Source organism: Convolutriloba macropyga, chromosome 7 (genome assembly GCF_964194025.1).
Source record: "Convolutriloba macropyga chromosome 7, txConMacr16.3, whole genome shotgun sequence".
Classification (NCBI taxonomy): Eukaryota; Metazoa; Xenacoelomorpha; order Acoela; family Convolutidae; genus Convolutriloba; species Convolutriloba macropyga.
In genome coordinates, this window is record NC_134474.1 from 31,302,555 (window position 1) to 31,324,059 (window position 21,505).

Here is a 21,505-nt window from a genome sequence, read left to right on the forward strand (position 1 = left end):
CAGGTACCAAATGAAGTTTCATTTCCCCAGGGTGGGGGCTGGAAAATGTTGAAGAAAACAGCAGGCAATTTGCGTTTCAATTATGAATTTATGTCAGGTGATTTTTCATTGACGTAATAGGTACAATTTCATATAAATACGGCAAGAATCTTGATTTTAATGAAGCTGATTTTAGTTTTTACAACCACAGCAGTGTCCTTAAGATATTAAGCTTTAATTTGACCCGGATTTTGAAGAAAAACGAGAAGACGCTGAGCTAAAAAAAATTCAGGCGATATAAGATATCAGAACTCAGGATATAAAAACTAAATTTCTATTTGAGCCAATATCTGTTGAACATAACACTTATTATTTAGAGAACACATTTATACATATTTACAAGACAATTCAACATTAACAACAAAAGGGCACTTTGAACGAACAATGCAAAAACAGCCAACATAGTTAAACACAGTTCATTGTTATTGATGAGAGACAGTTGATTGGTGCAGTTAAAATTTTAATTCCACTCATTATTGTATTCCATGATTTTTTGGAATAATAAACCGTATCACATTGTATTAGTCGAGTCAGCTTCCTGAGTGCTGTCCATGTTCATACTTCGTTCACTCCTATCGTCGCCATTTGGATTTGACCCCCCAGTTGAGTGACCCGAACTCCGCTGCTTTGCTGATTTGCCCACTCGGACCACCTTGCGCTTCGTGTTCTTGTTGTGGTCATCGCTCCGGCTGCTGGCGGGTGGGCTGAGTTCCTTTGGTTCTTCAGTTTGGAGGTACGGGGGAACCTTGGCCAGAGTGAACTCCGGGTAGGAATCCGGGTCAATATTCCTAGAAAATTGATTAAATCCAGTTGATAAGTTCACCTGAATGAAAACATTCAAAGGTGACCCTTTCTTAAAACATTCTGTGTCAATTACATATTCAATCACTACGTTTTTCAGTTAATTGTGTTGTGAACAGACTACAATTCAACCAATCGTACAAAAAATAGCGTTCAATACGCCGGGAAACGTACATTTTGATCGTGTAAATTTCTTTAACTTGGTCGCTCTTTTCCACGATTGCCCGTAACCGAAGTGTCAATTAGGCATAAATGAAAGAAAACCTAATTCGTGAAAAATTGCATAGAAAGCCCTCGCATTACCACCTGCGGATTAAGATGCAAGTTGCAATTTAGCACTTGTTCATAATGATGCCTCTGGAGAATTCAATTCTAGGCTAATTGAAGTTGTGGTCAGTTGTTCACGAAAAACCAAAGTGTACGCTTTGCAGCACAATGTGCTGACCACGGCCAATAAATTAAGATAAAAAGGGCAGAGCTCTTGAAATGTAAATTTCGTTCAACAATCGTTAAGTAGATTGAAAGTCAGTCTCTAATGCTATTGTAATACATTTCATACCCATTGTTGTGAAGAAAAGCGACATTTCTAAACACAAAACAAACATTGAATAATAGATTGATATGTGGTCGCGCATCAAGTTCGCAGCTCATTTAAAAAAATTGGTTTCAATCTCAAGCATAGAAATTCAATAGAGGATAAAAATTTCTTCGTCAATTTACCCCACACAAGGTTTGAATCGTCATGAAAGTGTACACATCTAATTGAAAGCTATAAAAGTGCTTTGAAGACCTTGCGAACTGGTAAGAGCGGTGTGATAATTAATAATTTAACGCTGTTGCTATAATATTAACACCTGGCGGAAGAACTACAAGCGGTTTGACGGTTTGATAGATTTTGATAAGCGGCAGATTCCCTGAGAGTGGATTCAATATACTGCCCGTAATTTGCAGGAGAAAAATTGAACAAGGATGAAATCACGCGCTAGAATTTTGAACTCAGAAAAATTTTATTATTTTTTCAAAGAATAGAGTTTTTGTGATCAATTTTTCTACAGCTCTCCTGAATGAATTTTGCTCCCATTGTTCGCTTTACCCTCTTGGTCAGGCATCGCATCAATAGGGGAAACTATTTTCTACTTTTTTTTACCATGAAACATTTTTCGCCGCGCAATTTTTCGCTCCTATCAGACTAGCTAAATCTAGCTTCACTACGCTTGAAATTGCTATGTTGTTTTTCAAAAAATAAAATTCGATGATTAAATTCCTGCCAATTTTTTTTAAAAAAACAAAAAAATCTGTGAAAATATAATTTAATCCAGAGAAAGCCACCCAACATCAGCCCGATCAAAACAATCAGGTAAAAAATAACATCAGCAGAAGTCGGGCAAAGACACATCTGAGTGAGAAACAAATTTTTAAAAAATTCACTAGAAACGTTCGATAAAAACATTGTGTGTTCTAATTTCTCCCTCTTCCCGAATAAAATTCAGCGGAATTTTGAACCAGCTATGGGGAATAACGATATTTTTAATTTTCTCATTAATTCTGTTGGTTTCCCACTAGAAACATGATATTTTTAACGCGAATTAGCGCGATAATGATGACTTTCCCGCCTTTCTCACCGGGCTTTACTGAGAATCAACGAACTGGGATTTGAAAAATTCATTACAGGCCTGTTCTGCAGTGGTTTTGTTGGTTTTGTAGAGTCAAACAGATTAGCTAAATATTAATTGGCTGACTGACTTCTCAATCAGACACGGAACCGAAAAAGTCGTGCAACGCTGGAATCCACGTCTTTCCAATTTTCTGTTATTTGGGAGTTTAAAGAGTATTCAAATGTTCTCTCGAAACAAAAAACTTTTTTTAAAAATATATAAAAAAAAGGAAACTTTGAGACATTTATTAAAGAAAAGTGATCTGTTGAATTGTGAACAAATTTAATCTATAGAAAAATAAGCAGACCAAAAACAGCAAAAGAGTGAAGGTAAAAGAATCGATAATTGTTCTTTAGTAACAGATCATGTTTCAACAAAGAAACTTCTACATTTTTTTCTGAATAGGGAACAGCTATTGACCTCCTGTAAACCCTGAAAAAAAAGCAATTTCTGCTTGCTTCCTAAATCTGTTCTATTAGAGCACCTCTATGTCAATTCCCTTTTTTGTGAGAATAAAGTTTGGAACCTTTGCGTGTTACAATCCCTCAATCTCCTAATGTATTGCAATCCTGAGCTCTCCACTGAGCCAATTTGTCGATACTGCGAGATTCTTACTTATCTCTCCTATTTTGAGCTACAGTTTCGAGCTCGATCGTAGAATCACAACTTACTTACTTGGTAGAATGTATACTCTAGCGTCTTCAAAACCAATCGCTTCATCTTCTCATTAAATCTTCAAATCTACACGTTGATCAGAACAGTTATCCCAGAGCTGTATTTTAATAAGAAATTTTTATTGTACAAAAATTTTGTTCATATTTGATTGCAATTCTACCCAATCAAATCTACTTTGAATTTGTCATGTGAACCATCACCACGCTGCCATGAAACATTTAATTTTATCTGGTAGTTAATTTTTTTAACTAAAACAAAATTGTTGATATTTTTTGTCCTTAGTTTGCTTTTCAGATTCGGTCGCTTGTGTTACTGCTTGCTTTATAAAAAACCTTAAAACAAAAAAGAATTCGTACTTTCTCATGCTTAGCAATCACCACAAAATTTTTGACCCATTGTACCCTCTTTTTTGACAGAAAAAGGATCAATCCCCCAATTTTCATGTTCTCAATGATTACGTGAGAATGTTACAGTTTTGGCCATATTAAATATTTTCAATGTTTCGCGCAATTTTCACTGTTTTCCACATAACACTTTATGATAGTACCACGCAGCATAAATGTATAGTCTCTAAACGTAGAATTTTTATGCTAAAAATAGTAGAAAAATTTCAAATTCAGTGCCCTTTTGCAAGGTAATGAAGGATAATGACTTACTTCTGGGGCACTTTGTACTGCCGTGTGAACAACTCAACAGCTGGGTCTGTTCCTGAGTCCTTCATCTTCACCTCTTTCGTTTGTGTCTTTTTGTGCTTCCCATCTCCCAGCATTCCCTTTTCCAGTGAGCCGTAGAACTGGCCCAGGTTTTTCTCATTGTCACCATTCCCACTTCTGCTACAGTGCAATATTTTTGTTGAAACAAGCAAATTTGATATGAACCAAAAGGTTAAACATGCTTACAACGCAAATAAAAAACAATACTTTCATCATTTATAAATCAGACAAATACAATTTAACTTAATTCTCTGTGAACTTGAATTCATGCATTTTAAATTGCACATTCTGTTTTTTTAATCCCAAAAATGAAAATAACCTAATTGCTTCCATCTACTGCTTAGCAACTTTTTTCAAGCTAAACAAAATAAAAAATTTTGCAATTTTTTCAAAAATTTAATCAAACAGATAAAAACGGCGAACATTTGAGGCTAGTCAAGTATTTCTCGTTAGTAATTATGCTTGGAAAAAAAACTTATCTGGGACAAATTCAGCGCCCATACAGTTTTGCGCAGACGCTGAACTGGTTTTAATTGAAAACTCGCAGCTTAACAGAGTCAAGCAACAAAATTAGTAACATAATAAGAATATAATTCCCCGAATATATGGTGTATTTTCCGAAATACATCAAATTATGACAATGTGTGCATATATAAATGTAGTTGCTTTTATTCAAGTAATTCTCGAAATGATTGCACTTTTCCATTTCTGTTGCAATTTTTCGGAATTAGTTCAATTTTGTCACCCAATTGATTTCATGAAACCTGAAGCTCTAACTGCAAGATATAGAGAAAATTAAAAACAATTCAGCTCTATCCATGCAGTAATAGGTATCCAACGGCGAAACGGGTAACTATAGAGGGCAGGTCGTTCAATTGAGCGTTGAAAAAAAAGAGCAAAAATTTAAAAAATTCAACTGAAGACATTTTACTATGTGGGATTATTGACAATCTAGTAAACAACAAAGCACCGGCCCAAGATAAATTAATGCTTGGGCATTGAAATTGGAAAATTTGATTTTTTAGCACCTCTTCAGATTATTCATGGATCTTGCAATTCAATTCCAGCTTTCGATTCAAGTTCAGATGAAATCTTTCGCAAGAAAGCTCAAAATTTTAATCTCAATCGACAATTTTTGTATTAGAAGTTTTCTCACAAATCGAAAACAACGTCTATTAGCGGCAACTGAATTATCACCGAAAATAAAAGTCAAACATGGTGTTCCACAAAGAAAAGTAGTAAAACCTCTTAACTTTCTGTAAGACGTCAACACAGACGAAAAACCAGAAAGAGAATCAACTCAAATTAAATATCGATAAAGCAGAGTTATTATTCTTTACAAATTATACTAATTTTCTTTTAAAGCTGAAGTTAATAAACCACCTCCAGCTTGTCGTTATCTAGGAATACGACATGATTCAAACCCAAGCTTTGAAAATCATCTAAACTCAGCTTTTTGTAAAACCACTAGAGCAATTCGTTGTCTGTATCTTTTAAGAAACCAAACTCCTTTAAAAGTGAGAATTGATGTTTTGAAGTCAATAGTACTCTCTCATATCTCTTTCTGCGGAATATTACTTCAATTTCTTACAGCAAAAAACATAAGCTGCATAAATAGGCAAAGCAAATAGAGAATAAAACACTATCTGCAACAAATCTGTGATCCCGAAAAAGCGCTGAAAACAAATTGCTTTCTTCAGTAAAAACTGTAAACAGTAAAATCTGTTTTAGTGATGTTTTGTCCGAATTTTTGCGCTCTATCAGCAGAAGAAAATACCAGTCTATAGACAAATAGGAGCGTTCAAGTCCTATTTTTACCTATGAGAACGAATAGCCACAATTTCAATATTACAATAACTCTAATATTACTGATACTGTGATTACTTAACTTAATATTTCAAAGCATGTGGATATTTAACTTGAGGGTTACGATCAGAATAATTTACAAGTTCACCTTTAAAAATTTGCTCACAAGAGCCCCAAAAACAGTTTGTTCAAACAGTTGTTGTCATTCGTATTTTTATATCATTTCTTTTGTTTTCAATTGTTTTTTCAAACGGAGTGAGATTTTATTGAAAGTCTGAAATTGATAAAACGTTTTCTAACGAAATAGAAATGATAAACTGGTGTTCACTGAGATTCAGCACAAATTTAAGATTCAGAATGAGCAATTTCAGACTTTTCCTGTGTATTGTTTATTGGCAATTGGTAAAAATTACCTAATTCACAGGTCCTCAGAATTTTGGCAAAAGGTTTTTTTAATCAAAAAGAGGCTAATCTTTCTGCTGGGAAAAGTGCTCCCAAAGTTCTTCTGATTGTTTCAGAACTAATTTTTTGTGTAATGTGGAATACTGTTGGGATAAGAGTATATACCATTTGACGCCCTAAAGCAACAACTGAGTGTACATAAATTTGTTTGAATTTTATTTATAAAAAAGTAAGACATGCAATCGCTTTCAATAGTAAGAAAAAAGTTATTGTAAAATTTTGCCAAAAAATGAAAGAGCTGCAGTGCCAAAAAATTAGAATCGCACAACAGAAATAGCTATTGGGGACCCTCAACAAGGGGGTAATCCCCCTGAGAATCAAAACGGATGCAATCACCCGGTTAACATCTTAGAACCAACGAAACTGCGAGAAGAGAAGTCAAGACAATGTAATGATCTATTCTAGAAAAGAGCACAAATGTGAATATGTCTTTTGAAGTAATCCTCCATGACAAAAGCTCAAAAACGAGGGTTGGAATTCTTGTAAAACTACTGTTGAGACATAAAATCATATCTCTAGCAGCCTTGGACTGCAAATTGTCTAAACTAGGGTTCATATATCTTAAAATCATCCAAGGAAACAAAAATTTAACTATTAGTGAATTAATAAGAAAAAGAACAGCTGAGAACAGGCTAGTGTAGGCCTAATGCTGTTCCGCTCCGATAAAGCAGGAACCGCAATTATTATTATTATTATTATTATTATTATTATTATTATTATTATTATTATTATTATTATTATTATTATTATTATTATTATTATTATTATTATTATTATTATTATTATTAATTAAACATTGCACCACCTCTAGAAGATATCAAAACAGAGGCTAATTATCAACGATCACGTGGGCAGCATGCTGAGAACAGTCGACACAAAGCAGACCCAGTGTCCTATACATCTGCTGAAAGAGTCACAGTAACCAAAAAGCATAAACCTACAATAGCTAATCTAAAAATGATAACAAGCAACCAGAACGAGTTGATGAAGCTTCTCCTACGAAGTTTTTTTTAAAAAATCTGAAATCAAGTATTATTACGAAAAATTAGAATCGAAACTCAAAACTGTAGCTTCAACATTGAAAAGCTATGAAAAGGCAAATACTATTTGCAATTGAGTTTGAACTCAAACATTGAATTGAGCTTGTTCTTAACAGGAATTTATTGCTAGGTACAAAAAGTTGCCCTAGAAACTGCCAATGACGGCAACATAAACGGGTTTGAAAACTAACGCGTAAACTATGTCAGATCCTGTAATTTACATCTTAAAGGTTTTATAAAATTTAACACTAATGCGACAGTACACATTTTCTGAAGTTTTGATTTTGTGGATTGATGGTAACTAGCGTTATTTTTATAAGCTAAACTAATTCTTGTTAGTCGGCCTCGACTAATTATACATCTTTCTTTTTGCCCTTTTCAATTCGAGTATGATTTAACGATAGTCTGACTGTAAAAAATGGAAAAACATTTGATTACAATTAGCAGAATAGAGATCGCAAATTACATTGTTCCGCTTTGGTTGAGGATTTGGCATGTATCACTGTCAACTCTGAAAATGATTGCTCATAGGCATGGTAAGGTCTAATTATGGAGTTCACTTAAATTCCCGTAAAATTTTGAACTGTAGCAAAAATTAATCATGCCAGCTGCTGCCTGTCTTCACGATTTTTACACAGAAATTACATAAGCGTTTTCTGGATCACATCAAAACATTTTCCAGCAGACTCATAGTCCTAATAAACTCGGGGGAGAAACTATATACTCAAACGGGTTTTTTTAATTCATTCAATTTTCGCCGATCGATATATTCACCGTACAGGGCTGTGAGTGGTTGTGAATGGTAGAAAGCCCGTCCAGTGTAGAATTTATAACTAAAATTTTAACGTCTAATACAGAAGAGTGTTTTTGAACTGTTTCATTCATTTTTTGGCTGGAATTTTTGCTAACATTATTCAAATCTCAGCCTTTTTTCAACAAAAATGGCACGAAATAGTCTTCTTTAGTCCCCTTTATATAAACTTATCGGGTTAACGCGCCAAAAACTGCTCACGCAATCTTTGTTATTTCCAGAACAGGATAATTTTAATTGAGGATCCTTTGAGAGTGTTCTTGAAAGAAACGATTGCCAAGTTTTTGCTAATATAATTTGATAACTAAGCAAAAAGCATAATTTTTGTTTGAAATAGTTACTTTTTTGTCAAAATATCCATGCACATAAACTTCAGAACCAAAAAGTGTTCGCGACACACGAACGGCAATAGCAACGCTGCATTTGGTGTAACTGTTGTTTCTTCAAGTCAAACAAATCTCCGATTTTAATACGTCGTGTTTTTTTTAAAAAAAACATTTTGGCGTTTTTGCAATTTTTGATTTGATTAAAGAAAAGAACAATTATTATTGGGACGCAATAATGATGACAGAACCAACAGGTTTCCTAGCCAGTTGAAAGGAAACCCATTGACTTTTAGATATAAATATTTTTAAAAAAAAACAATGATTTACTGATCTTTCCGATTTTCTTATTTTCTGATCAACTTGTACCTTACCTTAAGGTCCGTAAACACAGCTCACTTCGAGTTTCTAAATGATTGAAATTTACTACTTATAGCGAGAAATGATTTCTGGACATTTTCCAATCGTTGAGGTTCTTTTAAATCTTTTCTCAAATTATTTAAAAGCAAAGAACAATTGAATAAGTCAATTTTTCAGGGAATAGAATATAGCTTTAACTACTTTGACACCGTCTTCCTGCAGAATTTAATGGGATTTTTTTCTAGACGTGTTTAAAAAAATTTTCAATAAAAACAGGTGGATTATAAATTAGTCTAAACCATAGAAAATCGAATGTCAAATTATTGGTAATGATGAACCATATCTAAGGTTTTCAGTGCAATTCTTATTGCTTTTATGACTGCAAAACCTGTTACGCTAAATTTTCATCAACTCTTTTTTGTTTAAGCGTAGTTCATTTTGTAGACATATATTAAATTTTAAGCGAAGACAGACCACAGTGACTTGCTTTGGAGAATTAAAAAAAACATTTTTAAAGATTTCAGTTGCTTCTAACAATTAGATGTCTTTGTAATTAATTGCTTTTGAAAATAAATTAAATGTTTTTTTTGAATTTTCCTTTTTTTTCTTTTTTTAATACTTGTTACGTTGTCTCACTATTATGAGATCACTTATCATATTATTGGTTTAAAACGGCGCAGTTGATTGTATCTTTTTTTCGGATTATGATATGGTTTTAACTGCTTTGACGCCGTTTTCTTGCAAAGTTTAATGGATTATTTTTCCTTCTGAATTTGACGTTTATTTTTGTAGGCGTACGACATTTTCTGGATACTGACAGATCTCAATGTCTTTATATTGAAGTATGAGTGGACACAAACTTATTTGAAGATTATATCTTAAGGTTTTGATTGAAACTATTTGTTTTCAAGAATACTTTAATCGCAGTTTTTCATCTTTGTCGTTTTGTTCCTTTTTGTCTACTTTTTACCGAGTCTCATCAAGGATTGATCCCATGTTTTTTTCTAATGAAGAGGAAACTAGTTCTTTAGTTTTGATTTTATTTGAAACTGTTATGTCTTTTATATTATGTAGTTTTGTTCTCAAAAAAATATACAATTGATTTTTTTTGTTTGTCTTGTCTCGTAATCTGAATAATAGCAGGTCTCAGTGGCCCACTAATGTGGTGTTATTTTCTTTACTGAGGGATTTGAGTTGGAGGCATTTTATTAGATTCATACCCGAATTGTTTTGATCAATATGTGAGATTTCTTGAAAGTTTTCTATCTCTGCCTGATAGATAGACAATTAAGCCTAACTTGCCGATGAGCGGCGTCGGAACTTTACACGCAAACCCACATTACTGAGCCTCCTTGCTTCCTTTTAGTACACTACCTATTATTGAAATGCAAATATTTGAAACAAATATCGTTCATTTCAGTTGGAATACGAAAAACATAGATAAGAATCAATGGACCATATTTCAGCTTACCAGAAACATTTATAGACCTCGTCAGCTATACCTGTAGAGCTACAATCAACCATAATCTTAAATTTAAACTGCTCTTCGTAAACTGCTGTAGAAAAAGTATTTTCAAAGCAAGTTCACTACGAATACCCCCCCCCCCCCCCCCAATCTGAACTCCAATCTACACCAATGGAATATACCATGCAATCCGTTTTCAGATAATTTCAACATCATTGCCATGATGTTTATGTTTCACTAACCTAGAGAAGATGGAAAATCCTTTCTGTCGCTTCAGGAAACAAAATACAGCCAACAAGGCAATCCATACTGCAGTAAACACTAACAAAACAACTACCACAATAATCAACAAAACGTCTGTCGTTTTTTCATCCATTTTAAATAGCCTTTTTACATAATAGGCGCCATCAATAGGTATCAAAAGGTGGTTGAGTTCTCTGTTTAAACTACTAAATCTCGCACAACACTCCTGTAACGAAGTTTAATTAAATAACGTTACGCAAATCTAATGAATCGTATTAATTGTGCCTTCATTTACGTATATAATTTTTTTTATCAATTTGTGCTTTCTCTGTTTGGCTTCAACAATCTTTGCATACTAACCAATGATTATATGAGAGCCGACCAAATTGTACAAAACGAGGGCAGAATGCTCGCTTTTTGATCAAAAGTTTATCGCTGTGGTTATTTTTGGTAATAGCAAGTTTCAGCACGCTGTTTAGTTTAACCTTCTTGACTTTCGTTTTGAGTATTTTTGTATCTCTGAGAAGAAAACTAACACATGTTTTCGGTTCATTTCGAACTGCGTCAGAACTAAAATAGAGAAACTTGTACATTATATGTGGTGTTCATAACAAATGATAATAATAATAATAATAATAATAGATTCGTTTTCAGTATACGTTTCAAGAACAAAATAAATAATTAAGTTTAAAAGGCATTAGAGCCGTAGAGAATGGTTGCTCGGAGAATTTTGTATATATGTGGTTAAAAACACTTAAGTGGAACTTTTATAAATAAAAAAAAAACAGAAAATCCAAATCACCAACTTTCACACCAACTTCTCTAAAAAGATAAGGTGTAAGAATAGTTTTCTACATTTAGATTAATCTAGTTCTTGGGACATTTTTGAGACAATAGACAATGTGTGCGCTGCAAATCAAGGCGTTAAAAAATTGCCATAATGCTGGCCTCTGCGGACATGGAGGCTCGGTAACATGCGTTTGCGCACATTTTAACCACACTGAACACACGAGGCAAGCTTTTGAGGTAAACGCACTGATTAATTCATGTTGATCTTTAATGAATAACAAGTAGGCTTGGAAATGTGTGATCGCACATAAGGTTTTGACCGCGCTCATCCACAATTTTGGCATAATTGTCTACCAAAAAAGGAACAGATAGAAACCCCCAAAAATTCAAGTATTTTCCAAAAAAAAAAATTGGTGTATGAACAAAAAGATAGCCTCCAGAGCAAATAACTTAGCGGAGAAAAAATGGCGCATTGGATTGATGAGATCTGCCGATATTAAGAAAGTGAGACAAGACGGACAGCAAAATCAAAGAACAACAACAAACATTAATTACATCCAGAGCTTTAGTTCCATTTTAGGAAACAAAACGTCATAACAAAGTCATAATAGCGTCAGATAAAACTGAAACTAAACAAAATGACTGGTACTTCACTAGAAAAGATATGGTAGCAGTCCATATTAGAGCTCGGTAACAATTAAACAAAAAAGAACGAAAACATTGAAGTTAAAAAATTCGCAAACACTTTTATAATAACAATTAACTTCAAAGTAATGAAAACCATCAGAAAGCAACTGAAAACATCCCACATATATACGATTACATAAGCCTCTATAAAAGGGCAATAATACCTGTCGTTATTAGGGTTTTTATGCAGTTATAAAAAAGAACAACAAATAAATAACAAACAAAAGTTCAATTAAAACTTGCCAGAAAACGCTGTCAAAGCAGTGAAGCCATATTTTGCCCATCAAAATTTGTTTGATTACGCCTTCTTTGAACAATGATAATGCAGTATGTGACCTGTGATTGATGAGACTAGGTACCAAGTAGACAAAGAAGAAAAAGGCCAAAATTAAGTACCACTTTTCTATTTTTCGAAAAGAAATTAGGACATGAAACCCATCAATTACAAAATCAAATAACTATAAACGTCCGTTTATCACTACAGAGGAAGCCTTTGAGACCTGCAATTATCCAGTATATGTCTTAAGTCTACAAAAATAAGAGGAAAATATGACTAATATTAAAAACTGTTTTACTTTTTTTTCAAAAAAATCCGTGTCGAAGCCAGTAATGACATAATGAATTCTTTAAAAACAATAGATTTTGTGACACAATTCCCTTGAGACCAATAATATGATATATGTCATGTAAGCGACGAGACTAGGTAGCAAATAGAAAAATAAAAAAACTAAAATTCGAAGTTAAATATTGCTTTTTTATATTTTTGAAAAAAATCGTTTTCGAAATCATGAAAGCATCAGCTATCTACCAATATCAGAATATCGGCTCATCTATTATTCTATAAAAGCCAATCCAACCATTGACTATACGGGAAAATTCAAACAACTTAAAATACAAAGTAAAAACTACAGTTAAAGAAAAAATTAAAAATTTCAATTAATTTATTCGAGTGTGTAAACACAAAATTCAAATAGACACTAATTAATTAAAAACCAATTATTTCTAAAAAGCAAAACGACCATATCGTTTCAAGCATAAAATTAGATACATTAATTTGCAGCTAATTGGCAGCTAATATATAAGCCAATTGGACCTATCACTATTGAGGTTTGATCTGATATGTTGTTCTTTAATTAATAGAAAAAAGATCCAACATTTTAAAAAAAGACCAACCGATTGAAATCCAACTCTTATTTTGGATTATAACGGTCCATGATTGGTAAAAATTAGCCCCGCCAATGCTGTTCGTCCAATAGGAACACATAAATGTTTAATTGTTATTGTTATAGTTAATTTGTTAGTTACAAAACTAAAAAAAAAAGGTTTTTGATAATCACTGAGTAAAGTTCGCAAAAAGTGGCAAAATTTTAATTACAGAGCACTCTCAAGGGAATTTGAACTAGAAATAGCCCCTCTTTTAGTCTACAAACACTGTGTTAGTGGCTTTTGGGTGTGTACTTCCGGCACTATTATTGAAAATTGAATAAGGAAGCCTATTTTGTGCTATGTTTGATGAACAAGGCTGAATTTTGAAATATTTAGCCAATATTTTTGCCATAAAATGCAATAAAAATAGTCAACAATACATTTGTCTTCAAGAAGAAAATCAACAACACTTCTTGAAAATATGTAACAAAATTTAATAAAGTTGACAAAATTTTATGCAAAAAAAACTCAGAAAATGTGAATAAAAATAAAGCATATTGGTCTAAAATTCACAAAACATTCAACATTGGTAATTCGCTCTAGAAAACGATATTCAAGAAAATCTTTTTAATTTCACATTCTACGCCGGACGGGCTTTTCAATGATACCACTCACAACTCTCTGCGCCAAATATATCGACATGTCAAAATTGACTGAATAAAATGCCATTTGAGTATATAGTTCCCCCCTTCTTAAGAAGGGTTGATACATTACGGAGGCCAGGAAAAGTACCTTCTCACATAATGTTTTGACCCCGGTCATTCACATTTCGGCTGAATTGTCTACCAAATGAGGACGGAATAGAAAACTTTAAAGGAATCAAGTATTTTTTCGAAAAAATGTGTGTGAATACAAAAGTGCGTCCAACTCAAACCACTTAGTGGACTGAAAAATGCCGTTTTAAAAGGCCGAAAGAATTTTGCTTTATCAAGAATACGAGAAAAGACCAATAACAAATTCAGGAAAAAATGACAAACATTATTAAGATCCAAAACTCGATGTCCAAATCCAAAAAACTCAATAACAAATTCTAAATAGCTGCAGACAAAACCTAATCTAAACAAATTAACTATTTCATTGTTTTTCACTAGCGAAGAATTGGAACTAGTCCTTAATGAGACTCGGTAACAAAAAGACAAAAAAATGACGAAAGCGGCTAACATAAAATTTACGCTCATATTTTCGAAAGCAATTGGTTCCAAAGTATTGAAAACACATAGATATGAACTTAAATCATAATACGTTTGTAAAACAATGCTCTATTACTCCATAACATAAGATATTGGGACCAGTTCTTAATACAATTTTTTTAGTCAAGTGAGAAAAATCGAAAAAAGAAGAGGATTCAATTTCTTAATTTAAAGGTCAAGAAAACGATTGAAGCAGAAAATTGGGTTCATCTATTCCCCTGAACGAACCCAATGAAACCTGTTTTGATCAGAATATGTCGTACATTTAAAAAACGAACGTCGAATACAGAAAAAAGCAAAAAAAGGTCCAAATATTTTTCTTTCGAAAAATAGTTGCGAAGCCAATAAAATCAATTTGAATTCACTTAAATAATTAGGAATAATAATTTTTGCCTGCGTTTTATGACAGAAAAGAGATAAATGACCTGTAATTAATGAGACTATGTAACAATAGACGAAAGAGAGAACAGAAATAAATAGTAAACAAAAAACACTTTTTAAAAACCAAAGTCATTTAAACAATCGGCAAAATATTAGATTTTTCAAACCGTCTCTAAGAGTCTTCCAATTAAATGTAGCTCTTGAAATCTTTCTGTAATCAGAAAAAGTCGTACGTTCACACAAATAACTTCAAATAGAGAAAAAAACAAAAAATGAAAAAAAAACAAAAAAACTGATCTCAAACACGTGATAACCATAATCAATTCGCTAAGACTTTTAGATATGTTCAATTGCGCCTTTTTCTGACAACAATATAGTGATAAATGACCTCCAATTAACAAATATATAACGAAAAAAGACCAAATAAGAACAGAAGACTCAAAATTGAGAAAAAAGCATCAGCTATCAATTCAAGTATTTAAACAGGTTCCTTAATTCCCTTAATGGAAGCCACCGAGACTTTTCATTAATCAAAAATTGCTGAAACGAAGAGAAACTTGAACCCAAAAATTGGAAATTTAATTTTTTTTGGAGGAAAAGTTGCTCTCGGAGCCGTTAAACCCCTAAATTTTAAATTCGGTTTAAAAACTAGTTTCATTCAGATTTGCCTTCTTTGGTTGTCAAAAAAGTGATATCTGAATTCATTTTCATAAAACCGTACACCAAACAGACAAAAAAACGAAAGATTCAAAGCTAATACATACTTTTTTAAAACAAATATTTTTATATTCATAAAAATCGATCAGCTTCAAATTGAATTATCTAATCAAGTTTGCTTTCCACCATGGGAACCAGAGAGATCTGTCAAAAAGCAGAATTTGTCATACGTTTAAAAAAATAACTTGTATTCCTAGAATACAAGCAAAAGACTTGAATGAATCACCTGAGAAACTTTGATTTTAATTATCGTTAACTATCGTTAAATATCGTTCCGATGCATTTCACAAAAGCGCAATCTCTCGCGCAAAGTTGAAAAAAAACACTCAATTATCAAAAGGTTTGTTATTGCGGCAAGTCAATTTTTTCTTAAAAAGCAGTCAAATGATAATCCAAATGAATCAGGCAAAACCAATATAAACCCTCCATCATTCAATAGGTTAATGTAAGACGTTTTGAGCCAAAAAAGGTCCCCATAAAAACGAAAAATCTTGTCATTGGAAGCAGTCTGGTGAAAGAATTGGTAGGGGATAGTACAAAACCAGAAGATATCTGTATAAATGATTATCGAGGCTCAACAACCTGTAAAAAAATTGAAGTTGTAAAACAATTGCCCAAAACAGTGATCAGAAGAGCTCCCATTCAGGACGGGACGAACTCAATTCTGAAAAAAAAACTTGAAAACATTGACGAGTAGTTTGAGAAGTATATAGAACTGGTTGATGTAACAAAAAATACGCCATCTCATGAGATTATTCTACTAATGCAAGTGCCACCATTTCATAATCTGCCAAAAAACGAATATGTTGAGGCTCGCATTAATTTTTTTAACGATAAAATAAATGCATTCGCAGGAGATGAAAATTACAAAGTTGCGAATGTGTACGACCTCATTAAAGACATGCAAAGCTATGATAGTTTGTATTATGACAATTTGAGTTTCCATTACAAACAAGGTTTCCCTTTTTGTAAAAATTGTGTGCGTTCTCAGTTGCTTCCCATATCTAATAATTTAATAGCTCTGAATAACAACCAACGTAACCCAAATCAATGCCAAAAATACCGCAATCATTGGAGACAGATTTACAATTATATGGGAGGTCAATACCAGTCGAGATAATTGCTTTGCTAAATTTTCTTGGTTTCATTTCTCTTGTTTTATTTGTATTGTTTCAAAATGAAGCTTCAGTTCCACATTATTTTGTTTCTTATTTTGTGCGTAATCAAATCAAAAAGGAACTGGGTCTTCACTACTACACATATAAATCCTGAGAGAATGTCATCGCGCTTGTATAATAGTAATGCGTATCCAAAAAACAAGGTCATTTTTACCTGTCTGTTAAAGAATTTTCTTTACTCCATGGTTTTCATTAGATTTCATTTGTTCTTGTCAGGTGATGTAGATTTAAACGCAGAGCCACCTCTCAATTACACGCAAGTTACCAACCGAATGAAAATTACAACGATCAAGTAAAGTTTCTACATCAAAAATGGCGAAGCGTGCTCGGACAAAGGTTGCTCCTTAAGAATTTTCTGTCTGACCTAGGTGACAATTTTCTTTTTGGGCTTCTCAGAAACGTGGTTGAAATCAGTTAACCAGACACGTGACGCGATTCTCAAAAGTGATCACTTAGTCACTCTTACTTTATTTGGTGAAACCGTTAAATAAGAAGCTATCAAAAAATGTGTTTGATGAAACAAAGCTCACTAAAAACGCTTTTTCCGTACATGTTGGAAGGATAAATTGGAGATTTTTTTATTTATCAGAAAATCCTGAAATCATGTATAAATCTTTTGTTTGTCATTGGAAACGGTAACTAAAAAGCATTCTCCACAAATGACCGTTTTCGTACGCCATGACAAGCCTAAACTAACGCTAAATCAACAATAGATATCAAAAAATACCAAAAAAAGTTTGCAAAGATATCAATTAATAACAACAAAAATTTTTTGAAGCAGGAAAATCAAAATTATCCGCTATATGCGTTTAAAAACTTAAATAGTGCAAGATAAAGTTGGAGTTTTATCAACAAAATCAGAAACAGTGAAAAAACACAAACAGAAATACAAAGACTCAAAAACAGTTTTTGAACGGTTTTGACCAATGGAATTGATATTGACAGTCTTCTCGACTATAAATTTTCAGCGTTAAGTGACTATTTTGGTAAAAGAAACAGCATCAATTCTGTAATAATTCAGCACGCCACAGTAACAAAATTTTATTCAGGCATATGACAACCAAGGATATAATTGATATACTCAACAAATTCAATGTTAAAAAACCGTTGGGTCCATCACTCACTCCAGCTTGGGCTTCAAAAGATGCAAGAGAACACATAGCTGAACCTCTCTGTTTTTGTTTAACCAATTTTTCACGGAACAATTTTTTCATGACGACCATACGCGTGCCCACGTGCTGCCTCTTTTCAAAAAAGATGATCCTGAAGATCCGATAAATTACCGACCAATTTCACTTACTTGAACGCTGGTTAAAATTTCTGAAATCCTTCTTCGAGATCAAATATTAGCTTATTTAGGGAAGGATAAGTTGCTTACAACAACACAGTTTGGATATCGAAAAATTGTGTCAACTACAGATTATCTTTTATATTGCACTGAAAAAATCAGATATGTTCTCAATAAAAACATCATTACAGAGCTTTTTAGACCTATTATAAGCTTTTGATTCGATATCGCATCCTATTCTTCTACACAAAACTAAACTTTTAGGTTTTAATGAAGATGCAAATACAATTCTAAAATCTTACCGAGAAAAGCGTGTTCAAAAAGTCAAATTCTCGAATTATGAATCAAATTGTATAGCACATAGCTGTCGAGTACCACAAGGTACTGTGCTCGGCCCACTGCTTTTCAACATATATGTAAATGATATGAAAGATGATACTGTTGTGAATTCTAATATAATCCAGTAAGCTGATGATACTTTTATCTTTTGCAGTAGAAACACAATTTCTGAATCAGAATTACGTCTTGAAAAAAGTATTGCTCTACTCATTCTGTTTATAAAGAAAAATGAGTTAATTGTAAAGAAAAACGAAACCAAATTCATTGTTTTTGGTGCCCCTAAAATGAACAAAATCGAAAGAATAGTTCTTAACGGATGTACAGTTCTCGAGAAAAAAGTTGTGAACTACTTGGTAGTGCATATTGATTGTAATCTTTTTTTCGATGAAGAAATAAAAATTTAGTAACAAATGGCTGTTGGCGTAAAGGCCATTTACTCCATCAAATTTTTTTTCCAGATAAAACTAGATATGCTTTACACAACGCTCTTGTTTTAAGTCATCTGCATTACCCATCTGCATTGTTCTGTTCTCAGGTCTTAAAAAATCAATTCGAGTTACTCTAAATAAACAACTGAACTGGGGGATAAAAGCATGTTTCAATAGAACTAAATTTGACAGGACCACTGATCTCAAGACCAAACAAAACATCTTACCAGTAGAATACTTCATAAAGTATCGGGTTAATAAACATTTTATGAAGCTTCTAAAAGCAGATCTACCAGCTTTGGATAAACTCATATTAGCCACACTTAGTGCTAAAATGAATGGCCATACAAACAAGCTGTCATTTGGTGCAAACAAAAAAAAACAAATATATTGCAAAACTCTTTTAAAAAAAAGCAATTGACTGGTATAACAATTTACCTATCTCCTTGAGGCGGAATATCCCTAAAAAATGGTCTGTCAAAACTACAATAAAAATCAATCCTGGAATGAAATTCTAAAAGACCCAAAGAATTCTGAATTGAATTCTAATCTCAAATCTTTCAAGTTCAATCTTAATTTGACTTATTTTAAGGGCGTCATTAATTCTTCTAAGAAATGTTAATTGGAGGATCAGCTTTTTTTTTTAACTTTTCTCTTTTCTCGAAAATGTTAATTGTAGAATTAGTTTTTTAAAAATATTTCTTATAATTATAATTCATCTCTCTTAATTTGTCGATCTTTTAACACATTGTAAATTTAATACAATTTTTAACTTTCCCAATATGTGACGTTTGGTTCATTTATGCTTCTTAACACTACATTGCCTTCAAACTTTGTTCTGTATTTTATAGTTCATACTCAGAAGAAATCACAAAGTTTTTCTTTTTCTTAATAGCAGACAATTTAACAGTTACATGCCAAACAAACAAAATCTAGTTCAACAAACTTATAGAAAAACTTAAAAAGAAATGTCAATACTGGGTACTGCTGGTGATAATTTAAAATACGCAAAAGATTCGGGTCAGAAACAAACGAAAGCAGGAATTAAGAATAATGACATTTAATAAAATTGTGCTTGACACAAAAAGCAACTAGACGCAAAACAACAAAAAGCAAAAAAAAATCTGCTTTTGATTACCAAAACACAAGAAACGTGCACATTAGTACAAAACTTGATGGAAAACTTTTGAAAAAAAGAGCAGGTTTTACAACGGTTGCTAAAAATGTTGAAAATTGTTGCAAATCAACATGATACAAAAATTTGAAACATTTGGAGATACTTCATAGGCTTTTAGAGTTTGAAAAATAGTTACTATTCTTCGCTAGAATACATAGCTACTATTCTTTGGTGTTAGACTCGACATTAGCAATCTGCAGAGTTCATGAATTCGCATGAAAAGCTTTTTCTACTGCTTGCCGAAATGTAGATCAACAATTACGGACAACGACAATGAACAAAATTGATAAAAACTGAATTTTGAGAAAAATTCGAAAAAAAAGATCCATTTCTGGCTTGGAAACATATAAGACCGGCATTCGTACTTTAATTTCAAGCCATTCCATCAACTTCAAAACATTGAGCACTAAGAATTGAACACAGTTGCGGACGATAATTCTATCTTGTTAGCGAAAAACAAATTTGAAAATGGAATTTGAATTAAGACAGGCCACCACAAGAAGTAAATGTTCTCAGAATTCTTAAAAACACTAATGCTAAAAAGATTAATTATGTTTTTGCTAAAATCTAAGAAACAGACAAATCAGTAGAAAAAATTTCTTTCGGTTGGTGAAAGCAAAATATTAACAGATAAAAATTTCAAAAAAAAATTGAAACAACAAAAAAGAGCCTTTAACCTCAAAGCAATATCTATTTGCCAAAAAAAAATCTTCAATAACATTTAATGATGCAGCGGACCCCCATGACCTGAAATCAAAACAACTGTGCCGTTTCACTGTCACTTCTTGACCATTTGGTTTTAAATGGAATATAAAAAATATATTTCCCTTAAATCTTTGTTTTTAAACGAAATGTTAACAAAATTTTTGCAATTCAAACATTCAAAATTCAGAATGCAAAGAGAATGGTAATTTAGTTCGCAATATCTGAGCTGTTCAGGTTGAAACAGACAAAAATAAGTTGTCAAGTTAATTGGCTTTTTCACTTAAGTTTCCTTTACATCGTCAGAACAATATTTCTTCCAAACAAACTTTGTCAAGTGGTATAACGCAAGAACAAGTTATAAGCCAAAAAAAAATCTTGGTTGACTTCAATGCAGAAACAATGGCAATAGGAACAAAAATTTGGTCAAAAGGTCAAAATTATAAAAATTGTCGAATGGAATAGAAATTCGCTTAACGTTCATTGATATCATAAATAATTTTTCACATAACCCATTTTTAAAATTCAAAGCAGTTTATTTGCAACATTAAAGTCTAAAATTACAATTTTCTGAAAAAAAAACTAGAGGAAATTTGCAAATTGCTTTGTCTAAATTTAAAAGTATGCGGCACAGCAAATGCTTTAAAGTGATTTGAATTGTAGATTCGTTTTCCCTCACTGTAGACTTGAATTGACCTGAAGACTGGATATGCAGTCTTTCCTTGAAATTTTGTTTATTTTGGTTGATTTTAAAAAAAACTTCTGGTCTAAAACCATTTTTGGCAAATTATTCAAAGTGAATAGACAATAATTGTGCTTGAATTTGCAGAAATGTCTTTTGAATCATCAAATTTCTACAACATGAAAATTAGATATAGGTTTTGAATCTCAAGAGCAATCTCTGATAGCAAATGAATGTCCGATATTCTTATTTTCAAAAATATAATCGGGCAAACGCTTGATGATGTAGGTAGGCAGCCTATAACAAGGGCCGAGAAAATTTTCTCATGTCTCAATTTAAAAAATCCAC

At 32.5% G+C, this 21,505-nt stretch overlaps 1 protein-coding gene across 3 annotated transcripts; it reads right to left on the reverse strand.

Annotated features, from left to right (window-relative positions):
* Positions 1-291: 291 nt before the first annotated feature.
* LOC142342207 (uncharacterized) lies at positions 292-10,751 on the reverse strand. 3 transcript variants are annotated; one of them, XM_075393455.1, is made up of 4 exons: positions 10,393-10,751; positions 3,827-4,000; positions 1,400-1,426; positions 292-827 (listed from the first exon to the last, which is right to left on the reverse strand). In XM_075393455.1, exons 1-4 carry the CDS (start codon positions 10,524-10,526, stop codon positions 551-553), a joined length of 612 nt encoding a protein of 203 aa, XP_075249570.1. In that variant the 5' UTR covers positions 10,527-10,751; the 3' UTR covers positions 292-550. The 3 variants fall into 3 exon arrangements, with proteins under 3 accessions (XP_075249570.1, XP_075249569.1, XP_075249571.1); XM_075393454.1 differs by having other exon boundaries at positions 3,827-4,003; XM_075393456.1 differs by lacking the exon at positions 1,400-1,426 and having other exon boundaries at positions 3,827-4,003.
* Between the last annotated feature and the right edge of the window lie 10,754 nt (positions 10,752-21,505).